Here is a 21,244-nt window from a genome sequence, read left to right on the forward strand (position 1 = left end):
AATCCTTCAATTTCCCATTATCAAGTCAGGGCTGAAAAAGCCTCTTGTATGAGAAACAAAAGACCTTCAAATAAAAGCCAGAAAGTCTACTTGCCTCTTGAAAAAGCATACTTAGGACAACCATGACCTGAATGACTGAGAACCTCCGTAGATGTTTCTAGCAGTTGAAGAAATGATGGGGTGGGGATTTTTTTTAAAAAAAAGAACATTGAAGTATCAAATAGTCTTTGTTACAATGATTAGCTGATGTTTCTGAGATCCACATAAACAAACTATTTTATTTTGACATCAAATATTCTTTTGTATTCAGATTTGGTCTTAAAATAATAATGTAACATTTGGGTAGGAAAATTAATAACAGCAGACTAGAACTGGAAGCCAACATGGAGAAGACTTGCACAGCCATCATATACTTCCCCTTGGTGCTCAGGTATGTGGGAACAAAGGATATCCAGACACTGCAGAAGACCAGCATGCTGAAGGTGATGAGCTTGGCTTCGTTGAAGGCCCCGGGAAGATTCCTGGCCAGGAAAGCCACTGTGAAGCAGATGAAAGCCAGGAAACCCATGTAGCCAAGGGCAAGGTAGAACATGGCAACAGAGCCTTGATTGCATTGGAGGATGATCTCTGCATATTGTGAGTGCATGTCTGATTCAAGGAATGGGGGAGAAGTGGCCAACCAGATGCTGCAGAGGACAATTTGAACACCAGAACATGAAAGAATGATAGAATTGGACAAGGTCTTCCCCAGCCATCTCTGCACTTTATTCCCTGGTTTTGTGGCCAAGAATGCTAATACCACCATGACAGTTTTGGCTAAGACAGTAGAAATGGCAACTGAAAAGATATTGCTGAAGGCTGTTTGTTGGAGAAGGCAAGTGGCAATCTTTGGCTGGCCAATGAATAGAAAAGAGGTCAGGAAGGAAAACAGGAGGGTGATGAGGAGGATGTAGGAGAGATCCCTATTGTTGGCTTTGACTATAGGAGTTTCTTGGAATTTAAAGAAGATTCCCAAGACCAAGCCTGTTACCAAAGATAAGACCAAGGCAAGAAAAACTAGGATGATCCCCAAATTTCCCTGATAAGATAGGAAAGTTTCAGTCTTGGGTATACAGCCATCTCGGTTGATGTTTGGATACTGATCTGATGGACATTTGGTACATTTTTCAGCATCTGAAAAGAGCACAATTAATATCTGCATACATGCTTTTCTATCATATGCATCATTGGAATGAAACTGGAGATTTGTGAATGAATCTGTTTGTATATTATAATAATACTTATTATTTATTATATTTATATGCTGCCTTTCACCGGAGACTCAGGGAGGCTCAGAAGATACAATATAAACAATGCAACAACAAATATAATGAATAAAAAATTACAACTAAAATCCCAATATATTAAAATCAGTCAACCAATTCATTCACAACCACACATCACGTTTAGTAGGGGGGGGGGCTTGATCTAATTGCCCCATGCCTGGTTACATACGTTTCTTGTAGGATGTGGGTGAATTTGATGACCTGCTTGTTTTAAGACCATTGATATGGGTATTGTTTTGAGGTTCTTAGAAAATCCTTAGTCAAGTCACCTGATTGTCAAGCCACTCCCACCTAATCACATGGCTGGCAAGCAACACCCAATCCCATCTGTCTGTCCATAACCCTTGGGGGGGGAATTATTGACCCCCTCAGAGAGGGTCCGCAACTTGGGCGTCCTCCTCGATCCACAGCTCACATTACAAAACCATCTTTCAGCTGTGGCGAGGGGGATGTTTGCCCAGGTTCGCCTGGTGCACCAGTTGCGGCCCTATCTGGACCGGGACTCACTGCTCACAGTCACTCATGCCCTCATCACCTCGAGGTTCGACTACTGTAATGCTCTCGACATGGGGCTACCTTTGAAAAGTGTTCGGAAACTTCAGATCGTGCAGAATACAGCTGTGAGAGCAATCATGGGCTTCCCTAGGTATGCCCATGTTACACCAACACTCTGCAGTCTGCATTGGTTGCCGATCAGTTTCCGGTCACAATTCAAAGTGTTGGTTATGACCTATAAAGCCCTTCATGGCATTGGGCCAGAATATCTCCAGGACCGCCTTCTGCCGCACGAATCCCAGCGACTGATTATGTCCCACAGAGTTGGCCTTCTCCGGGTCCCGTCAACTAAACAATACCATTTGGCGGGACCCAGGGGAAGAAATTTCTCTGTGGCGGCCCTGACCCTCTGGAACCAGCTCCCCCCAGAGATTAGAACTGCCCCTACCCTCCTTGCCTTTCATAAACTCCTTAAAACCCACCTTTCCTGTCAGGCATGGGGGAATTGAAACATCTTCCCCGGGCCTATACAGTTTATGTATGGTATGCTTGTGTGTATGTTTGCTTAATGGGGTTTTTAGTGTTTCTTTTAAATTATTAGATTTGTTATATATTGTTTATTATTGTTGTGAGCCACCCCGAGTCTAAGGAGAGGGGCGGCATACAAATCTAATAAATAAATAAATAAAATAAATAAACCATGGCCACAGTGTGGTAGTAAAAATTTTGGTAGCCCTTCACTGAGACTCTCCCTTCTAATTCCAAGCCCTCCTAGACCCCCTTTCTGATTTCTGTTAGAAGATTACTTTTATCACTATCTATGCAGTAAATTATACGTATTACAAGATATATTTTTTTAAAGCTAGGCTTTTCAATGCCTATCAAGACAGCTTTTCATAAAAAATGCCTGCCCCTTTTGTTTGTTTTTCACTCACCTTCCATGGTAGAGATGGTTCCTTCTGCACAAGGAAGACAGTCGTAGCAGCATATGGGCTTCCCTTCCTGAGCCCCCGTCCTAAATCCAGGATGACAGCTTTCCACACATCTCGAAAGAGGCAGGGGCTGAGAAAAGACAGATATAATATTTTTTTTCCCCTTTCTTTTTTCTCTTTATTCCCTGTCTCTTTATATGATTGGATCAAGGTGGTGCCATGGATATTGCCTATCTAGACTTCAGCAAAGCCTTTGATACGGTTCCACATAAAGAGCTGATAGATAAATTAGTGAAGGTTGGACTTAATCCCTGGATATTTAAGTGGATTTCAAGCTGGCTGAAGCGTAGACATCAGAGAGTTATTGTTAATGGCGAGTATTCTGAGCAGAGAAAGGTTAGAAGCGATGTGCCACAAGGGTCTGTTCTGGGTCCTATTCTGTTTAATATGTTTGTGAGTGACATAGGGGAAGGTTTGGTAGGGAAGGTTTGCCTATTTTCCGATGACTCTAAAGTGTGCAATAGGGTTGATATTCCTGGAGGGGTCTGTAATATGGTAAATGATTTAGCTTTACTAGATAAATGGTCAAAGCAATGGAAACTGCAGTTTAATGTTTCCAAATGCAAAATAATGCACTTGGGGAAAAGGAATCCTCAATCTGAGTACAGTGATCCCCCGCTCGTTGTGAGGGTTCCGTTCCAGGACCCCCCGCAACGAGCGGGTTTTCGCGAAGTAGCGCTGCGGAAGTAAAAACACCATCTGCGCATGTGCAGATGGTGTTTTTAACTTCCGCAGCGCTAGCGAGGAGCCGAAGATTGGGGGCGGCGCGGCTGTTTTAAAACGTCGCCGCCGACATGGGGGGCTCGCTAGCACCCCCCCGAACCCCCAACCCGGGTTTGGGGGGGTGCTAGCAAGCCCCCCTTGTCGGCGGCGACGTTTTAAAACACCCGCGCGGCTTTCCAATGAGTCCCGAAGACAAACGCGGAAGTTTGACGTTTGTCTTCGGGACTCATTGGAAAGCTCCGATCGTTTTAAAACAGGCGCGCCGTTCTCCGCTGACTCCTGGCGAACTTCCCCGCTTTAGGAGTCAGCGGAGAACGGCGCGCCTGCTTTAAAACGATCGGAGCCGGCTGGCTCCGATCGTTTTAAAACAGGCGCGCCGTTCTCCGCTGACTCCTGGCGAACTTCCCGGGCGAAGGGCGGGCGAGCGGGTGCTGGGGGGGGCTTCGCCCTCCCGCCAGCAAGAGGGGGAAGACCCAGGGAAGTCGCCCAGCAGCTGATCTGCCCGGCGCCATCTACGCATGCGTGCCCATAGAAAAAAGGGCACGCATGCGCAGATGGTGTTTTGACTTCCGGGTTCAAAAATCGCAAATTACCCTGTTCGCAATGGTCGGGGACGCAATAACCGGGGGATCACTGTATTGCATTGGCAGTTCTGTGTTAGCAAAAACTTCAGAAGAGAAGGATTTAGGGGTAGTGATTTCTGACAGTCTCAAAATGGGTGAGCAGTGTTGTCGGGCAGTAGGAAAAGCAAGTAGGATGCTTGGCTGCATAGCTAGAGGTATAACAAGCAGGAAGAGGGAGATTGTGATCCCCTATTTTTCTACTTGCATTTTTACATGCTTTCAAACTGCTAGGTTATCAGAATTTGGGATGAGTAATGGGAGTTCATTCCGTTATGCATCGCCAGGCATTCAAACCGCCAAACTGCCATCCTTTCTGATAGATAAGTTCGGCACCTTAGCTGTTGAGCCATTGGGTCTTTTACCACCTTGAGTAGAATAAATTAATATTAGTCTCACCTTGTTCAGCATCTCCATTTTTGTGATACTCTTCTGATTGATGGTAACTTTAAAATCCTGGGATGCCCCTTTTTCTAGCATCCCAAATTTCACTCCCTTGAGAGATCCATTTGGGAAAATGACCCAGTTCACAATGTCCAGGTCAGCTGTCAGATCTCCTTTCTCATCTAAATATACCCCTTCTATGGAATTATTGTGAAACTGAGAACTTTGAAGAAAGGAATGCATCTGGAAAGGAAATGAAGAATTTAGAAAACACATCAGAAGTATTTTGAAAAGATCCATCATGTATTTTACTATGTGTAAATCCCAGTAAGGAAGGGTGTGGCTAGTTGATGAGGCCAGAAGAAGGCCGAAATGGGACCATCCTAGTCTCCCTTAATTTTAAAATTCCAGCTAAAAACATTTGATACATACAGAATATAGTTGTCGGCTATGAATAAATTAACTGCCTTGAAATGGTCCTGGGTTGGGCCTAGAGGCAAAAAGGAGCTGTGACGTTCCTTCAATATACCAGGGTGATCCGACATTAAAAAAACATAAAGCCCCTCCCTGGTACAGAGCTGGAGGGATCAGGTCTGATGGCTCAACTGCTAATTCTCTGCCTTACAAGGCAGAGGCTACCAGATCAAATCCCAGTAAGGAAGGGTGTGGCTAGCTAATGAGGCCAGAACAAGGCCGAAACGGGACCATCTTAGTCTCCCTTAATTTTAAAATTCCAGCTAAAAACATTTGATACATATATATATATAGATATATACCCACTAAAACCCTCATTGTGTATTGGACTAAATAAATAAATAAATAAATAATTTGATCTACTCTAGCAGCAATTGTAACATCATTCTCTCTTTGTTCAAATAATGTTAAGATTCCCAGTGTAGACCAAGGGATCCTTCCAAAGACTTCTTTCTTTCTCCCTACATCCATTGCTTTCTATGGCCATACTGAGGCAAAAGATTAAAGCTGGTTGTAACCAAGGAATAAAGTGAGTCTTTCGGCAAAGGGAGGCTTTTGGGTATGGAATTTAGAGGTATTGAACTGTTCCATTGTATCATGTGTAGTGATGGGCAAACCAAACCTGCACAATTCAGGTCCGTACCAAATTTTGCGGTGTTCGGTATGCCGAACACGAACCCAAAATTTTTTCAAACTTCGGGCAAAGTTCGGGGTCGTGTTCGGCGTTCGGAGCTTTGATGTCACCGGCAGGTTGCTAAGGATGCCAAGGTGATCACTTCCTGGATTCCATGGAATCCAGGAAGTGATCACTTTGGTGTCCTTAGCAACCTGCCGATGACCTCAAAGCTCCGCCCCCAGAATCTCTTCATGGGAGGGATTCCCTGTTCAGGTTCAAGTTCGGGTTCGGTTCAGGTTCGGCTGAAGTTTGCTCCGAACCCGAAGTTTTCTCCGAACTTGCCGAACCCGAATACCGTTGGGTTCGCTCATCACTAATCATGTGGGATTCAGTAGATTCTCTGGAACACAACACTTATCCAATTTATAGCAAATAAGGCCAAGGTATTGAGACATGGGCACAGAATAATGTCTTGGCCATAGAAAGAGTTGTTAGATAAGGTGACCAGATGTCCCACTTTTGGCAGGGCAGCCCCGCTTTTGGGCAATTTGCCTCGCAACAATTTTTAAAAGTCCTGATTTTTTAAAAAGCAAAGGGGAAGGCTTGAGGCAATCTGTGATGGGCTTGGGCTTTGAGACATTGGCCGGGAGGAGCACCACCTCCAACGTCCGATGGCCTAAGGTCTGGCTATGAGGAGGCAGCTCCAGGCTCTGCTGGCGATTGACCCCGCTGAGTTTAGTAGCTGAGGGGCTGCATCCTGTCTGATCCCGCCAAGCTTGAGAGTCAAGGGGCTGTGTCCTCTGCTCCCAAGCTCAGCGAGGTTGGATGGGGACTGACTAGCTCTCAGCCATGAGGCATCTCCACATGCCCGAGTTTGCTGAGTAAATATGGTTCGCTCTCCAGGATGGAGCTGCCCGGCGCTTTGCTGCAAAAGGCTTGCCACCTGCTTGTGGTATTCTGCGCCCTCCATCTATCGGATGTGCTCTTCTACTACCTGAGGAAGGGGTAACATGCTCGGTCACCATGCTCTGAGGGGAAGAGGCTTTATAACAGGGCCCTGATTGAAGCCTGTGTGAGTTTGGGTTGCCACCGCCATTAATCTGTTGCACACACAGACCCATGGCAATGGTGCCCGATTCACCAAGGTTATAATCTGGTCACTTTATTGTTAGAGGATCACTGATTGAAAGAGATGCAATAATGCCTAAAGTAACAGGAATTGTTACTTAACAGAGTTAAGAATAACAGAGTTGGAAGGAACCTAGTAGGTCATCCATTGCAACCCAGCCAAGCAGGAGACCCTACACCATTTCTAATAGATGGCAGTCCAGTATTTCCTTGAAAACACCCAGGGATGAAGCTCCTACAACTTTTGAAGGCAACTTCTGTGCCATTGATAGATTGTTCTTGCTGTCAGAAAATTTATCTTTATTTCTAGGTTGAATTTTTCCTTGAGGCCTTCAAGTGTCTTTGGAAAACCGGTTGACCCCATTCTCTCTGTGTCAGCCCCTCAAATATTGGAACACTCCTATCATGTCACCCCTGGTCCTTCTCTTCACTAGACTAGCCATGCCCAGTTCCTGTAACCATTGTTCATAAGTATTCACTTTGAAAAGAAATAAAAATAAAATGATAGTTTGCAAAAACAGGAATTAGGGAAAAGAAAATGAAAGTACAATTGCAAACAATTTGCAATTAAGTTGGATTTGAGTTTCAGAATGATGTAAATTTTCAGAATAATAACCAGGAAAGCCACTTAGAAATCACTTTTATAATATTGTGTTTTGTTAATAGGGGGGTATTTGTTGATTGTAAATGTTGTGAATGGTCCACAACTGGGTTAGTTAGTCACAGATTCTTTTTTTAGTATATATTTTTATTTTTTTTCTCCAAGTTAGTCACAGATTCTAAGAAGGATGAATCTAAAGTGTGAGGATGATCCGATGACTCTAAAGTGTGCAATAGGGTTGATATTCCTGGAGGCGTCTGTAATATGGTAAATGATTTAGCTTTACTAGATAAATGGTCAAAGCAATGGAAACTGCAGTTTAATGTTTCCAAATGTAAAATAATGCACTTGGGGAAAAGGAATCCTCAATCTGAGTATTGCATTGGCAGTTCTGTGTTAGCAAAAACTTCAGAAGAGAAGGATTTAGGGGTAGTGATTTCTGACAGTCTCAAAATGAGTGAGCAGTGTGGTCGGGCAGTAGAAAAAGCAAGTAGGATGCTTGGCTGCATAACTAGAGGTATAACAAGCAGGAAGAGGGAGATTGTGATCCCCTTATATAGAGTGCTGGTGAGACCATATTTGGAATACTGTGTTCAGTTCTGGAGACCTCACCTACAAAAAGATATTGACAAAATTGAACGGGTCCAAAGACGGGCTACAAGAATGGTGGAAGGTCTTAAGCATTAAACGTATCAGGAAAGACTTAATGAACTCAATCTGTATAGTCTGGAGGACAGAAGGAAAACAGGGGACATGATCAAAACATTTAAATATGTTAAAGGGTTAAATAAGGTTCAGGAGGGAAGTGTTTTTAATAGGAAAGTGAACACAAGAACAAGGGGACACAATCTGAAGTTAGTTGGGGGAAAGATCAAAAGCAGCGTGAGAAAATATTATTTTACTGAAAGAGTAGTAGATCCCTGGAACAAACTTCCAGCAGACGTGGTTGGTAAATCCACAGTAACTGAATTTAAACATGCCTGGGATAAACATATATCCATTGTAAGATAAAATACAGGAAATAGTATAAGGGCAGACTAGATGGACCATGAGGTCTTTTTCTGCCGTCAGTCTTCTATGTTTCTATGTTCCTATGAATCGGGTCCATTTTGGTACCCTAGGCCAGTGTTCTTGACTATTGAGTCAGAGAGTGAGAGTAAGGGAGAGTTGGAACCTGAGGAACCTCCAGAGACTGCAAAAACCCCAAGGATGGTAATGTCTGAGTCAGAGAGAAAGGAGACATTGGGGATTATGAGCCCCTATTACATGCTTGGGTCAGAAGGTCAAGAAGCAGACAGGAATATTTTTATGGGGAAAAGTTCAGAAAATGAATCTATGAAAGAAAGTCTAGTCAGTATAGCTCTAGGAAACAGTTGACCATAAGGGAGGGTTTCTGGGTAAAGAGACATGGAGTTTCAACATTTGCCATGGTGGAGGACTCAGATCCTGAGTTTCATAACTGCCGTACTTAGAAACTGCTGTGGCTCCTTTAAGAGTCATGCAGAGATGCCGATAAATGAGAAAGAAAAGAAACCTGGAAATTTGTAAGGGTATGTTTGGGATTTACAGACCTTATCTTAAGGAGGAATGTGCTAATTAGCTCCCATTCATTATCTCTTGGCTAATTTGAGCGGGGCCTCTGCCAACCTGAACTGAAAAATCTGCTCCTATATGTACAGCAGGGAGGTGACACGAGGCTGGATCCAGGTGTTGATCAATGCCTCCTTGAGTGAGGGGTCATTTCTGCAGCCTTTAGAGGAGGTGGTTGTGAACCCCCTCCTCAAGAAGCCATCCCTAGTTCCAATTAATCTAAAAAACCTTTGTCCAGTCTCCAATCATCACTTTATTTTATTTTAAGAAGGTGGTGGTGCTCCAACGTCTGTGAGCCGCCCCGAGTTTTCGGAGAGGGGTGGCATACAAATCTATGAATCTATCTACTTAAACTGCTTTGGTCATGCTGATGGATGATCTCTGGTGAGCCTGAGATACAGGGTACCCCTCTATCTTGGTGCTCCTTGATCTCTCAGTGGCTTTCAATACCATTGACCATGGTATCCTTCTGTGATGACTAGAGGGGTTGGGAGTGGGAGTTACTATTCTGCAGTGTTTCTCCTCCTACCTCTCTAGTCATTCACAGTTGGTGTTGGTGGGTGGACAGAGGTCTTCCCCTAGGCCCCTTCTTTGTGAGGTGCCTCAGGGCTCATTTCTCTCCCCCCTCCTATTTAACATTTACACAAAACTGCAGGGTGAGATCATCCAATGGCATGGAGTGAGATTCCAACAGTATGCTGATGACACACAGCTTTACATCTCTACCCCGTGCCACTTCAGTGAAGTAGTGGATATAATGTGTCAGTGCCTCGAGGCTGTGAGGGTCTGGGTGGGAGTGAACAGACTCAAATTCAACCCTGACAAGACAGAGTGGCTGTGGGTACTACCTCCCTAGGACTGTTTCATCTGTCCATCCATAACTCTGTTGGGAAAAACATTAACCATCCTCGGAGCAGGTCCGCAACTTATGGTTCCTCCTAGATCGACAGCTGAGACTAGAACAACATATCTCGGCTGTGGCTAGGGTTTTTTTGCACAGGTCCACCTGGTGTGGCGGCCAGGTCCACCTGGTGTTGCGGCCCTATTTGGATTGGGATTATCTTCTCACAGTTACCCTGCCCTTATCACCTCATGGCTCAATTATTGCAATGCACTCTACATAGGGCTATCCTTAAAAAGTGTTTGGAGACTGCAACTAGTCTAGAATGCAGCTGCATGAGCTGTAGTGGGTGTACCTAAGTACACCCACATAGCTTCATCACTCCACAAGCTGCACTGGCTATCAATTGGTCTCTGGACACAATTTAAGGTGTTGGTTATTACCTATAAAACCCTACATGACATCGGACCAGACTATTTATGCGACCGCCTTCTGCCACTTGACTCCCAGCGACCAACTAGAGCCCACAGGGTTGGCCTTCTCCAGGTTCCATCAGCCAAACAATGCTGATTGGCAGGACCATGGGGGAGGGCCTTCTCTGTGGTGGCTCCAGCTATGGAGCCAATTGTCCCCAGAGACTCATACTACCCCCACCCTCCTGGCCTTCCGAAAGGCTGTGAAAACATGGCAATACTGGCAGGCCTTGGGGCTGCTAGATAACTACTTCAGCCTTTGAGATATTTATTTATTTATTTATTTTGTCAAATACAAATTGAAAGTTAAAGAGAATAAAAACGTGTAGTAGTAAATATCAGGGAAGGGATAGAAGAAGAGATATGAGAATAGAATACATCAATGAAGAGTAGAGGAAGGATATATGGATGGGAGAAAAGATATATAAAATATAGGAGAGACAATTGGACAGGGGACGGAAGGCTCACTAGTGCACTTATGCTCACCCCTTGCTGACCTCTAAGGAATCTGGAGAAGTCAACCGTGGAAAGTCTAAGGGAAAAATGTTGGGGGTTAGGGGTTGACACCACGGAGTCTGGTAATGAGTTCCACGCTTCAACAACTCAATTGCTAAAATCATATCTTTTACAGTCAAGTTTGGAGCGGTTGATATTAAGTTTGAACCTGTTGCGTGCTCTTGTGTTATTGCGGTTGAAGCTGAAGTATTTGTTGACAGGCAGGATGTTGCAGCATATGATCTTGTGGGCAATACTTAGATCATGTTTAAGTCGTCATAGTTCTAAGCTTTCTAGACCCAGGATTGTAAGTCTAGTTTCGTAGGGTATTCTGTTTCGCATGGTGGAGTGAAGGGCTCTTCTGGTGAAGTATCGTTGGACCTTTTCTAGGGTGTTGATGTCCGAAATTCGGTGTGGGTTCCAGACAGGTGAACTGTATTCGAGGATGGGTCTGGCGAAGGTTTTGTAAGCTCTGGTGAGTAGTGTGAGATTGCCGGAGCAGAAGCTACGTAGGATCAGGTTGACAAGTTTAGAAGCCTTTTTGGCAATATTGTTGCAGTGGGCTTTGGCACTTAGGTCATTTGATATTAGTATTCCAAGATCTTTTACTGCGTGGGGGTTGTTTGTCAGAATTTATTTATTTAGTTTGTATACGAGGTTCGGATTCTTTTTGCCGATGTGGAGAACAGAATGAATGTTTGTTGGATGAAAGTGACTTTTCAGGATTCTAAACTGGTTATTTCATTATTGCTTGTTATATGGTTTACTGTTTTGCATTTTATACTGTATCATTTTATTATGACTGTATGCTGCCCAGAGTCCTCAAGGAGTTGGGTGGCTTAAAAGTTAAATAAATTAAATTAAATTAATTAAATTCAGATCAGCAGGAGAGTTATCTCTGATGGGGAGAAATACCTGCCAAGCTTTCAGCCTTGGAGCTTCCATTTTTGTAAAGTGGTTCCTTCCTGATCGCTTGGATGTATGTTCATTAGATGAATGTAAGGCCCTTGCCACAGCCCAAATCGTGCTGTAAATGAGATAGCTATCCTGAGCCAGGAACCGATCAATCTCTTCTTTCTTCAGAGTCTCTAGATGTTTTCTCTGTCTGCACCGCCACCAGATTTTTACTGAAAAGGCATCCTTAGTGAATGAACATCTAAAGGCTTTTCTTAAAAATTTCAATTTGGATTCGAGAAAGAGATCAAAAGAATCATTTCCTCCCCATTTCTTTTTCTGTATCAAAAAGGAAAAAATGGCACAAACAGATTTAAGTGAATGTGTATTAAATGTAAAATCAGTATTTAGGTCCCAGTGAGCTGCTGTGATCCAGACTTTATCCAGGGTATGTTGCTGAAAATCTTGAAGTATTGTTTCTAAAATCACCATTCCTTGCCAGAATGCATTATTTCCCGAACCATAAACAAACACATTGACTTCTCTCCACTTCAAATATTGTTGGGGTTCCACAACTATCTGATGCATATTTAGTGGAAATCTTTGATATATAACTGTACAAATGCCACTTCTTAGCATCAAAGAGGACATTGTCCTTATGAATCTTTCCTCTTGGTCAGTTTCTGAAGTAATCAGGCCAACCAAGGTCCACCTGAAATGGAGGAGCAGCTTGACCATCCCTTCGTACTGGACTCCTTCAGCAGGGAGCATTGGGTAGAAGAAGGGGAAATGAGTTTTATCTCTCAGAATTTGGGAAGCAAAACTGTAACTGACCTGAAAATAATGGAATAATGGTGATATTTTAAATTTAACATGAGGAATATAATTCTTGTATTCATAATCAAGCTCTGCTTTTTATTTGCAGGAGGGAGGTTTTTTACCTTCACCTTGGTAAAAAAAAACACTAGACACACATACAGCCTGGGAGAAACCCCACTGAGCAGCAGTAACTGCGAAAGAGATCTTGGAGTCTTGGTGGATAATCAACTAAACATGAGCCAGCAATGGGAGAAACCCCACTGAGCAGCGACCAAAAAAGCCAACACCATCCTAAGCTGCATCAACAGAGGGATACATTCCAAGACCAGGGAAGTATTAATATCACTCTACTGTGCCCTGGTCAGACCACATCTGGAGTACTGCATCCAGTTCTGGTCACCACACTTCAAAAGAGACATTGAAACTCTGGAGAAGGTGCAGAAAAGAGCAACCAGAATGATTAGGGGACTTGAAACCAAGACTTATGAAGAGAGATTGCGGGAACTGGGCATGGATAGCCTCGAGAAAAGGAGGGCCAGAGGGGACATGATAGCTGTATACAGGTATATGAGGGGTTGCCACAAAGAGGAGGGGATCACTCTATTCTCCAGAGCACCAGAGGGCCGAACAAGGAACAATGGCTGGAAGCTGACCAAGGAGAGATTCAACCTAGAAGTAAGGAAGAACTTCCTGATGGTCAGAGCGATCAACCATTGGAACAACCTGCCTGCGGAGGTTGTGAACTCCCCAACTCTGGACACTTTCAAGAGGAGATTGGACTGCCACTTGGCTGGGGTGCTTTAGGATTCCTGCTCAGGCAGGGGGTTGGACTTGATGATCTGCAGGGTCCCTTTTAACTCTAACAATAAATAAAATAAAAAAATAGAGAGCCTCTGAGCTCCATGACTGAAAACTGTCTCCGCAAGAAAGACACACCTGAGGGATTTTGTAAGTGCCCAACATGGTCGACATTTGGATGGAGATGCCAGTTTCAGCCTCTCCCAGAACAGCCACTGTGTTTCTCTGCTTTCCACATCTATAGTTGGGCACATTGCCCTCCCCACCTGAAAGCAAGTCCATCAAAGATTCTGTAGTCATTTCTACGTTGAAGAAATTGTCATAGATATTATAACCCAGGGTGATATTGGATAATATATAACCATTCTGATTGATGTCCTCCATGGTTAAAAGGAAAAGTAGAGTTTTCTCAAAATATGGGTGTGATAGTCTGCAGGTAGGAACATATCAATGAAAAAATATTTCACTTTTCTTCCATAACAGTACTTTTAATCCATTCAACCATAAGTATTATTCCAAGCAATTTAATAAAATGCCAAAATATTTATTTAGTATTTATTCATTGGATTTGTATGCCACCCCTCTCCGAGGACTTGTGGCGGCTCACAATATATCAAAGAAAACATAACAATACATCTAGATCCAATTAATATAATTTTTAAAAAGCTAAAAGTTCTAATATTATTAAAAACGTTCATTACCATTCATATCACCACTAAAGCAATAAGAACCATATAAAATCTTGGTTCATACAATATTTCAAACTTCCGGTTGGGTACACTAATACAATATGGGTTTTAGGAGCCGGTTTTCAGGTATTTGATATTTCATGGACTGTTCCTGTCTTGTCTTGTCTTGTCTTCTCTTCTCTTTCTTTCTTTCTTTGTTTCTTTCCTTCTTCCTTCCTTCCTTCCTTCCTTCATTCATTCATTCATTCATTCAATTTTTATGCCACCCAACTCCCAAGGGACTCTAGGCATCTCACAACCAAAAATATAAAACATCCCAATAGCTGATTTAATATTTAAATATTTAATACAGATAGCTGATATCGCCAGATGGTTTCCATACTTCATTGTAGCTCTATGAATGCTTCAAAATCTGTTGCATTTTTAAGATAATGGATGGCTAAAAAGCCATTTTACTATTAGTTCTCTTATATAAATACTATAAAGATTTATATAAAGATTTGACTAAGAATATCTCCCTCATGCAAGATGTTCAGAAGGTGTTGAAGCCCACTTATTCTTCTTAGCTTTGAAGCAGGGCAAAGGCTGAGACTATGTTAGGGGACATTCATGGGTGTTTTTGTTTTTTTAATGTTCTTGTGTTTTTGGACGCATTCACTGGATATTCACTGGATATGGACAAGCTCTTTCTTTTTTTAAAATAATTTTTATTTACAAATATACATTAAAACAATAACAACTGACAATACATTTACATCTAAACAATGTACACAACACACACGAAACTTAAAAAGACGAATCTATTTTGTCACCCCTCCCCTCCTACGGCTGGCTCTACTGACAGCCAACATTTGGTTCTTAGCGGTATTGAGACCAGTGATTTAATTAATAACCTAGCTTTAATGTTTTGTATTGTATATTAATGCATGTAAATTCTTTTTATACAGTTAATAATAAAACATACCTAACTCGCTTTCTATTGAATAGACAGGAAAAAAAGGTTATATTGATTCTTGGTGGTTTTGCCTTTATAACATTTCTTTATCATGCAGCACTACTAGTAATTGTTCTTTTATTAAACCATGTATAGAAGTCTTTCCAAATCTGGTAGTATTTTGAGTTGTCTTGTTCTTTTAGCTCCATTGTTAGCTTGTCTGTTTCTGTGTTAGCAAAAACTTCAGAAGAGAAGGATTTAGGGGTAGTGATTTCTGACAGTCTCAAAATGGGTGAGCAGTGTGGTCGGGCAGTAGGAAAAGCAAGTAGGATGCTTGGCTGCATAGCTAGAGGTATAACAAGCAGGAAGAGGGAGATTGTGATCCTCTTATATAGAGCGCTGGTGAGACCACATTTGGAATACTGTGTTCAGTTCTGGAGACCTCACCTACAAAAAGATATTGACAAAATTGAACGGGTCCAAAGACGGGCTACAAAAATGGTGGAAGGTCTTAAGTATAAAACGTATCAGGAAAGACTTGATGAACTCAATCTGTATAGTCTGGAGGACAGAAGGAAAAGGGGGGACATGATCGAAACATTTAAATATGTTAAAGGGTTAAATAAGGTTCAGGAGGGAAGTGTTTTTAATAGGAAAGTGAACACAAGAACAAGGGGACAGAATCTGAAGTTAGTTGGGGGAAAGATCAAAAGCAACATGAGGAAATATTATTTCACTGAAAGAGTAGTAGATCCTTGGAACAAACTTCCAGCAGACGTGGTTGGTAAATCCACAGTAACTGAATTTAAACATGCCTGGGATAAACATATATCCATTGTAAGATAAAATACAGGAAATAGTATAAGGGCAGACTAGATGGACCATGAGGTCTTTTTCTGCCGTCAGTCTTCTATGTTTCTAAGCTCTAATGCAGTGAAGGGAGATGGACTTACGAGAAAAAATTGGTTGAAGGACTTCTATAGAAGCTCAATGGTTGAAAAGTAGCCCTTTTTTCAGAGATTATGCCACCAATGAAATAATCTCCTGGTTTGTCATGATTGTTTGGGTCTATTTCACTCTGCTTCAGAGTTAGGGGGCATTTGACTTTGAGTATCCCATAGACTCCCTGGAGCCACAGAAGCAACACAAGTATAAGCAACAACATGTCTTCTGTTCCTGATGGAATCTTCTCTGTGATATCTCTGATACCTTTGGTACCTCTGTGGTACCTTCTCTTTGGTTGCAAAGAATGAGATGAAGAGTTGGAGGAAATCCAAACCATTTCTAGGACAGAAGTTCCAGAGTCCTCAAGAAAAATATACAGCACCCTTAACCCTTCCCTTTCTCCAGATTCTGTTTCTGTCTCCAGAACCATTTACAAATCCAGAAGTTCAGATAAAATATTCCACGGAACTTTGCATTTGAATCTAATAGTGACATCAAAACATGATCTGACATATTTGTGTCAAATTAATGAAAGTTTTCAGAAAGGTCTCTTGGGTCTTAACATAAAGTCAAGAAATAAATCATAGTGATTTGGATAACTACAAGAAACAAAACCACCAACTCTCTGAGTCTTGAATGAATCAACAAACAGGTGCCCAAAGGGAGAACTCACGGATGAGAGTCTAAACTTTGAAGAATGGCCACTGAAGGAGAATTTTGTCCAAAATTTAATTTAATTTAATTTATTGTATTTCTATGCCACCCAACTCCCAAAGGACTCTAGGAAGTTTACAATGGGATATAGAAAATACATTTAAAACATCATAAAAGATTTTAAAAAACAGTTTAAAAAAATCACATACCTACATATCATTCAGGATTGATCTCACAAATTGCGAGATCAATGGCCCTAAGCCTGCCAGAAAATATTATTTTACTGAAAGAGTTGTAGATGCTTGGAACAAATTTCTAGCAGCCTTGGTTGGTAAATCCACAGTAACTGAATTTAAACATGCCTGGGAAAAACATATATCCATCCTTTTTTCCCTTTCTGCACGAGGCCCTAATTAAATGCAAAGTTAGAAAAAGCAGACACACACACGTGAAAAGTCAAGAATACTGTCTTTATCCAAAGAAAAATGGAAGCAAAACACCTTATTTAACAGTTTAACATATTTAAATGTTTCTATCATGTTCCCCCTTTTCCTTCTGTCCTCCAGACTATATAGATTGAGTTCATCAAGTCTTTCCTGATACGTTTTATGCTTAACACCTTCCACCATTCTTGTAGCCCATCTTTGGACCCGTTTTGGTGTGGAGCTGGTTTACTGTTGCTGCGGTTTTACGGATATCTGCTGCTGAGGCATCAGAAACTTCTGCAGCCTTTGCAGCCTTTAAGACATCTTGCAGGATCACCTGTTCATCAATTAAAAGTTTTTTCTGGACAGCTGTGTTTCTCATTCTGAGGATAAGCCTGTCTGTGAGCATATCCTCTGGATCTTTAAATTTGCATCTGGATAGGATTTCTTTCAGGCATGTTGCAAAGTCATTTATGGATTTGCCCCCTTTTTGTCTAGTGTGATGAAATTGAGTGTGACTCACCCTGACCGGAGTGGCTAGTTGGAAGTGAGTGGTGAGTTTTTCTTGCAGAATGGATCCAGCAATGGTTTCAATGGTTTTGGGGTCTGCTAGTGTTTGAGGTACCTCTGGTTTACAGTAGTTCAGGAACAATGCTCTCTTCCTATCATTTGTGATGTCGTGCAGATTGCCGGCTTGCAGGAAAATTCAGAACCTGGACAAATGAGCCGGGGTGGCGCAGCAGGTAGAGTGCTGTACTGCAGGCCACTGAAGCTGACTTGTAGATCTGAAGGTCAGCGGTTCAAATTTCATCACCGGCTCAAGGTTGACCCAGCCTTCCATCCTTCCGAGGTGGGTAAAATGAGGACCCAGATTTTGGGGGCAATAGCCTAGCTCTGTTAAAAAAGTGCTATTGCTAACATGTTGTAACCCGCCCTGAGTCTAAGGAGAAGGTCGGCATAAAAATTGAATAAATGAATGAATGAATGAATGAATGAACGAACGAACAAACAAACAAACAAACAAACAAACAAACAAACAAACGAATGAATGAATGAATGTAGGTGTTCCAAGTTTCTTTTTCTGTGTTGAAAATGGCTGGAGCCCAAGCCATTGCAGACTGCATTGCTTTGGTCATTTGATTTATGAGTTGTGTTTTGGGTACTCTTGTCACCAATGTTAAATTTAAAAAATGGAGGAAACATTGTAGCATTTAACCAGTTTATTTAGTAAACAAACCTCAAAGTATAGCTCAAAAAGCGGAAAAGCCGGAAAAGTTCTGTCCTTTTAAAACCTTCTTGCCAGGGAGGCATGGCTTGACAGCTCTTTGAATTTGCCAGTTGCGTCTTAGAGTAGAGGAAGGATATATGGATGGGAGAAAAGATATATAAAATATAGGAGAGACAATTGGGCAGGGGACGGAAGGCATGCTAGTGCACTTATGCTCGCCCCTTACTGACCTCTAAGGAATCTGGAGAAGTCAACCGTGGAAAGTCTAAGAGAAAAATGTTGGGGGTTGACACCACAGAGTCTGGTAATGAGTTCCACGCTTCAACAACTCGATTGCTAAAATCATATCTTTTACAGTCAAGTTTGGAGCGTTTGATATTAAGTTTGAACCTGTTGCGTGCTCTTGTGTTATTGCGGTTGAAGCTGAAGTATTTGTTGACAGGCAGGATGTTGCAGCATATGATCTTGTGGGCAATACTTAGATCATGTTTAAGGCATCGTAGTTCTAAGTTTTCTAGACCCAGGATTCTGTTTCGCGTGGTGGAGTGAAGGGCTCTTCTGGTGAAGTATCGTTGGACCTTTTCTAGGGTGTTGATGTCCGAAATTCGGTGTGGGTTCCAGACAGGTGAGCTGTATTCGAGGATGGGTCTGGTGAAAGTTTTGTAAGCTCTGGTGAGTAGTGTGAGATTGCTGGAGCAGAAGTTATGTAGGATCAGGTTGACAATTTTAGAAGCCTTTTTGGTGATATTGTTGCAGTGGGCTTTGGCACTTAGGTCATTTGATATTAGTATTCCAAGATCTTTTACTGTGTGGGGGTTGTTTGTCAGATTTTGTTTATTTAGTTTGTATACAAAGTTCGGATTCTTTTTGCCAATGTGGAGAATAGAATGAATGTTTGTTGGATGAAAGTGACTTTTCAGGGTTCTTAACTGGTTATTTCATTGTTGCTTGTTACATGGTTTACTCTTTTGCATTTTATACTGTATCATTTTATTATGACTGTATGCTGTTCAGAGTCTGCAAGGAGTTGGGTGGCTTAAAAGTTAAATAAATTAAATTAAATTAATTAAATTCAGATCAGCAGGAGAGTTATCTCTGATGGGGAGAAATACCTGCCAAGCTTTCAGCCTTGGAGCTTCCATTTTTGTAAAGTGGTTCCTTCCTGATCGCTTGGACATATGTTCATTAGATGAATGTAAGGCCCTTGCCACAGCCCAAATTGTGTTGTAAATGAGATAGCTATCCTGAGCCAGGAACCGATCAATCTCCCCTTTCTTAAGAGTCTCTGGATATTTTCTCTGTCTGCACCGCCACCAGATTTTCACTGAAAAGGCATCCTTAGTGAATGAACATCTAAAGGCTTTTATTAAAAATTTCAATTTGGATTCGAGAAAGAGATCAAAAGAATCATTTTCCCCCCATTTCTTTTTCTGTATCAAAAAGGAAAAAATGGCACAAACAGATTTAAGTGAATGTGTATTAAATGTAAAATCAGTATTTAGGTCCCAGTGAGCTGCTGTGATCCAGACTTTATCCAGGGCATGTTGCTGAAAATCTTGAAGTATTGTTTCTAAAATCACCATTCCTTGCCAGAATGCATTATTTCCCGAACCATAAACAAACACATTGACTTCTCTCCACTTCAAATATTGTTGGGGTTCCACAACTATCTGATGCATATGTAGTGGAAATCTTTGATGTATAACTGTACAAATGCCACTTCTTAGCATCAAAGAGGACATTGTCCTTATGAATCTTTCCTCTTGGTCAGTTTCTGAAGTAATCAGGCCAACCAAGATCCACCTGAAATGGAGGAGCAGCTTGACCATCCCTTGGTACTGGACTCCTTCAGCAGGGAGCATTGGGTAGAAGAAGGGAAAATGAGCTTTATCACGCAGAATTTGGGAAGCAAAACTGTAACTGACCTGAAAATAATGGAATAATGGTGATATTTTAAATTTAACATGAGCAATATAATTCTTGTATTCATAATCAAGCTCTGTTTTTTATTTGCAGTAGAGAGGTTTTTTACCTTCATCTTGGTAAAAAAAAACATAGACACACATACAGCCTGGGAGAAACCCCACTTAGCAGCAGTAACTGCGAAAGAGATCTTGGAGTCTTGGTGGATAATCAACTAAACATGAGCAGCGACCAAAAAAGCCAACACCATCCTAAGCTGCATCAACAGAGGGTTACACTCCAAGACCAGGGAAGTATTAATACCACTCTACTATGCCCTGATCAGACCACTTCTGGAGTACTGCATCCAGTTCTGGTCACCACACTTCAAAAGAAACATTGAAACTCTGGAGAAGGTGCAGAAAAGAGCAACCAAAATGATTAGGGGACTTGAAACCAAGACTTACGAAGAGAGACTGTGGGAACTGGGCATGGATAGCCTTGAGAAAAGGAGGGCCAGAGGGAACATGATAGCTGTATACAGGTATATGAGGGGTTGCCACAGAGAGGAGGGGGTCACTTTATTCTCCAGGGCACCAGAGGGCCGGACGGCTGGAAGCTGACCAAGGAGAGATTCAACCTAGAAGTTTAAACATGCCTGGGATAAACATATATCCATCCTGAGATAAAATATAGAAAATAGTATAAGGGCAGACTAGATGAACCATGAGGTCTTTTTCTGCCATCAGACTTCTATGTTTCTATGTTTCTATGAAGTAAGGAAGAACTTCCTGACGGTCACAGCGATCAACCATTGGAACAACCTGCCTGTGGAGGTTGTGAACTCCCCAACTCTGGACACTTTCAAGAGGAGATTGGACTGCCACTTGGCTGGGGTGCTTTAGGATTCCTGCTCAGGCAGGAGGTTGAACTTGATGACCTGCATGGTCCCTTTGAACTCTAACAATAAATAAAATAAAAAAATAGAGAGCCTCTGAGCTCCATGACTGAAAACTGTCTCCACAAAAAAGACACACCTGAGGGATTTTGTAAGTGCCCAACATGGTTGACATTTGGATGGAGATGCCAGTTTCAGCCCCTTTCAGAACAGCCACTGTGTTTCTCTGTTTTCCACATCTATAGTTGGGTACATTGCCCTCCCCATCTGAAAGCAAATCCATCAAAGATTCTGTAGTCAT

General features: G+C 42.0%; 1 protein-coding gene across 1 annotated transcript; it reads right to left on the minus strand.

Moving 5' to 3' along the window:
• Window positions 1-277: 277 nt before the first annotated feature.
• Window positions 278-21,244, minus strand: LOC139163271 (vomeronasal type-2 receptor 26-like). Its single transcript, XM_070744221.1, has 5 exons — window positions 21,083-21,244; window positions 11,673-12,485; window positions 4,581-4,782; window positions 2,756-2,890; window positions 278-1,173 (listed from the first exon to the last, which is right to left on the minus strand). Exons 1-5 carry the CDS (start codon window positions 21,242-21,244, stop codon window positions 278-280), a joined length of 2,208 nt encoding a protein of 735 aa, XP_070600322.1.

Source organism: Erythrolamprus reginae, chromosome 2, assembly GCF_031021105.1.
Source record: "Erythrolamprus reginae isolate rEryReg1 chromosome 2, rEryReg1.hap1, whole genome shotgun sequence".
NCBI classification, from domain to species: Eukaryota; Metazoa; Chordata; class Lepidosauria; order Squamata; family Dipsadidae; genus Erythrolamprus; species Erythrolamprus reginae.

Bases quoted from the DNA above. Each gene is read 5' to 3' on its own strand.
- LOC139163271 (XM_070744221.1), bottom strand. From the start codon at position 21,244: ATGACTACAGAATCTTTGATGGATTTGCTTTCAGATGGGGAGGGCAAT. The intron at 12,486-21,082 runs GTGTGTCTTTTT...CATTATTTTCAG, and splicing joins GCACTTACAAAATCCCTCAG to GTCAGTTACAGTTTTGCTTC. The intron at 2,891-4,580 runs TCACAAAAATGG...TTATATCTGTCT, and splicing joins TACCATCAATCAGAAGAGTA to TTTCTCAGCCCCTGCCTCTT.